Source organism: Lipotes vexillifer, unplaced genomic scaffold (genome assembly GCF_000442215.2).
Source record: "Lipotes vexillifer unplaced genomic scaffold, Lipotes_vexillifer_v1.1 scaffold469, whole genome shotgun sequence".
NCBI lineage: Eukaryota > Metazoa > Chordata > Mammalia > Artiodactyla > Lipotidae > Lipotes > Lipotes vexillifer.
The window spans coordinates 1,990,789-1,994,381 of NW_006788006.1; the positions used below are offsets into that span (position 1 = coordinate 1,990,789).

General features: G+C 61.6%; 1 protein-coding gene across 1 annotated transcript; it reads left to right on the plus strand.

Moving 5' to 3' along the window:
* Positions 1-1,889, plus strand: F2RL3 (F2R like thrombin or trypsin receptor 3). The gene is made up of 2 exons (XM_007460998.1): positions 1-137; positions 433-1,889. Exons 1-2 carry the CDS (start codon positions 29-31, stop codon positions 1,461-1,463), a joined length of 1,140 nt encoding a protein of 379 aa, XP_007461060.1. The 5' UTR covers positions 1-28; the 3' UTR covers positions 1,464-1,889.
* The last annotated feature ends 1,704 nt before the right edge of the window (positions 1,890-3,593 follow it).

Consider the following 3,593-nt stretch of genomic DNA (forward strand, 5'->3'; position numbering starts at 1 on the left):
AGAGTAGCTAGCACCCAGCACCGGCAACATGTGGGCTCTCCTGGTGCTGTGGCCCCTAGCACTGGGGTTCAGCCTGGATGACACTCAGACCCCCATTTTCTACGACAATGATGGGGGCAGCATGGAGAGAGGTGATGGTGAGTGACCTCGGGCCCTGCCTTGGGACTGGGAGGGTGCCCAGAGCCGGTGAAGGGGAGACAGGGAACGGGGGTGGGGCTTCTCCAGCCCAGCCCTGAGTCCACAGGGCTGGGGGTTTCCATGTCCAGCTCTGTCCCACCAGCCCAGGGGCTCCTTAGAGCTGGGGGCTAGGTCTACAGTTTCTCAGGGGCCTCGCCATCCAGCTGGGGAACCAGGTGAGGGGCTAGGGGTGGGGGGTGACTCCTGGCCTCTCAGCGCTTCTATCCCCTTTCCCTCCGGGCCTCTCTCCCCCAGATAGCACACCGGGGCCCCAACCACGCAGCTTCCCTGGCCAGCCCTGTGCCAATGACAGCAACACTCTGGAGGTCCCGGGCAGCTCTCGGGCACTGCTGCTAGGCTGGGTGCCCACGAGACTGGTGCCCACGCTCTACGGGCTGGCCCTGGCAGTGGGGCTGCCCGCCAATGGCCTGGCGCTGTGGGTGCTGGCCACACGAGTGCCACAACTGCCGTCCACGGTGCTACTGATGAACTTGGCAGCGGCCGACCTGCTGCTGGCCCTGGCGCTGCCGCCACGCATCACCTACCACCTGCGGGGCCAGCGCTGGCCCTTCGGCGAGGCCGCCTGCCGCCTGGACACGGCCGCGCTCTACGGTCACATGTACGGCTCCGTGCTGCTACTGGCCACCATCAGCCTGGACCGCTACCTGGCCGTGGTGCACCCGCTGCGGGCCCGCACCCTGCGAGGCCAGCGCCTGGCCATCGGGCTCTGTGTCACAGCCTGGCTGGTGGCAGCCGCCCTGGCGCTGCCCCTGGCGCTGCAGCAGCAGACCTTCCGGCTGTCGCGTTCGGACCACGTGCTCTGCCACGACGTGCTGCCCGTTGGTGCCCAGGCCTCCTACTGGCGGCCCGCCTTCATCTGCCTGGCGGTGCTCGGCTGCTTCCTGCCGCTGCTGGCCATGCTGCTGAGCTACGGGGGCACCCTGCGCACGCTGGCGGCCGGCGGCCGGCGTTACAGCCATGCGCTGAGGCTGACCGCACTGGTGCTGACCTCGGCCGTGGCCCTCTTTGCACCCAGCAACGTGCTGCTGCTCCTGCACTACTCAAACCCGGACCCTGATGCCTGGGGGGACCTGTACGCCGCCTACCTGCCCAGCCTGGCGCTCAGCACCCTCAACAGCTGTGTAGACCCCTTCATCTACTACTATGTGTCGGCCGAGTTCAGGAGCAAGGTGCAGGAAATGCTTCACCGGGCGCCTGGAACTGCAACAGCTTCCAGGGAGGGGTGCAGCCCGGCGCCCTGCACCCGGTCCTCCTCGTTTGTGTGACAGGCTTTCCACAGGCCGGACAGACAGGAAGGGGGTTGCACTGGGTTGAATAGGGTCCCCTCCCAATTCATGTCCACCGAGAACTTCCAAAAGTGAGCTTATTTGGAAAGAAGGTCTTTGCAGGTGTAATTAGTTAGGATGAGGTCACACTAGAGCAGGGAGGGCCCTAAATCCGATGTGACTGGTGTCCTTTTAAGAAGAGGACACAGAGACACACAGGGAAGGCCATGTGACCACGGAGGCAGAGATGGGGTGATATGGCCACAAGCCAAGGGATGCCACAGACTGCCTGCAGCCACCAGAAGAAGCCAGGAGACCAGCCTGGGACAGACTCTCCCTCAGAGCCCCTAGAAGGAGCCAACCCTGCCCACCTTTATCTCAGACTTCTGGCCTCCAGAACTGTCAGAGAATAAATTTCTGTTGTTTTAAGCCACCTGGTACGTGGTACTTGGCTACGGCAGCCCCAGGAAACTAAGACGAGCATTAAATGCAGGTTCCCAGGCCCAGCCAGCTCGCCTGTGTCCATGTCCAAGGTGTGGACAAGGCGAAGCTGATGCTGCCTTGGACCTGCAGCAGGACCTCACCCAGCAGGAGGCACCCTCCCCGCTTGTGGCCAAGGCGGCTAGGAGCCCCATTGGCGGTCCTCGTTCCCAGGATGGGCCTTAGTGTTCTTTGGGGAGCAGAGTAGTGGTCTCCAGTGCTCAGGAGATGCCAAAGCCTGGTGCAACCCATCACCGGGAGCCACAGGGCTCGGCCTCCTACTGTCACCCTGGCTGCAAGACATCACCTCCTCCTGCTTTCCCTTGGTCTGATTCCTCGTCTCAGGTAACTCCCCCATGGACTGGGTGGATGGAGCAATGCCAGGATTTACAGTGTACACCCAGGGTCAGGGGGCTGCAGCTTTGCAGAGCCCACCCCCAGCCAGCCGAAGGCTGCTTTGAATCAAGTCAGGGGGGGCACCACATGGGGAAGGGCAGCCATAGCCCCAGACACACATACACACACACCCTGACGTTCCCCACCCCAGCAGGCAGCACAGGGCACAGTATCAGGAGCCACCGAGGCATCAACTGTGGGAGTACACAAGCCCTCTCCAGAGGCAGAGGGGAATGGTTGCCATTCCTGGGCTCCCCATCAAGTTCATATGTCTCTGGTCTGGGGAAGAGTGAGCCGGAAGCCCCAGGACGGACACACACACACACACAAGCGCGTGCAGACACACACGCTCTCGCGTGTAAAAGTGAACCTGGGGCTGTGTGAATAAAGTCAACGAAGAGTATCATGTCAATAGCCTGGTGTGATGATGTGCTAGAGTCTTCCAAGATGTTACCACTGGGGGAGGCTGGCTAAAGGGTAGCCAGGACCTCTCTGTATTGGTCTGATTTCTTACAAGTGCATGGGAATCTATGATTACCCTGGGATGCAAGTGTTCCAAAGCCTCACCCTGCTCTGAAAGGCTGGGCTGTAGATGAAGGAATGGATGTGAGGGGCCGGAAGGGAGCTGGGCTCCAGCGCTTAGAGCTGCCTCTCAGCCTCCCCTGCCCTCAGGAGGCCCAAGTCTGTCAGGGACTCTATGGAAATGAGCTTTTATTACACCAGCAGCCTCTATGGCAAGTGGCAACAGGGCCTCGGCAAGGGCGCTGTAACCTTGCAGGATGGCAGGGGTCAGGGGCGTGGAGAGTGGCCGGTGCTGCACGACGGGGACCCACAGGCTGGGCAGCCCCCTCAGGGTCTCCGTGCTGTCCAGATATGAGCAGTGTTGGCTGAAATAAATTACCACCGTGGAGGCAGAAGACAGGAGAATGCAGAAGGGGGAACGGAGAGCCGGGAGGCAGGTCTGAGCACACGGCTTCGGTAGGTTCAGAGCTGGGACACCCTCCCAGGCTGCTAGGAGGGGGACAATCTTCCAGGCGGGGCATTGGAAGATCAGGGGTTCAGAGGTCGAGGTCAGGAAGTGGGCAGATGAAGGTGCATCTGTCTGGAGCCCAGGACTTTCTCCGCAGAGAAAGTGGTGGTGCTGTCGAGGCTAAACATTCAGGGACCCCTGGGGTGAGGCAGGGGTACAGGGACTGTGACAGTTCGGGGACAATTTGGGGTTTGGGTCTGGGGGCTCAGCAGCCCAGGCCGTCA

Coding starts and splice junctions, on each gene's coding strand:
- F2RL3 (XM_007460998.1), top strand. CDS start 29: ATGTGGGCTCTCCTGGTGCTGTGGCCCCTAGCACTGGGGTTCAGCCTG. Junction 138..432: donor CAGCATGGAGAGAGGTGATG/GTGAGTGACCTC, acceptor TCTCTCCCCCAG/ATAGCACACCGGGGCCCCAA.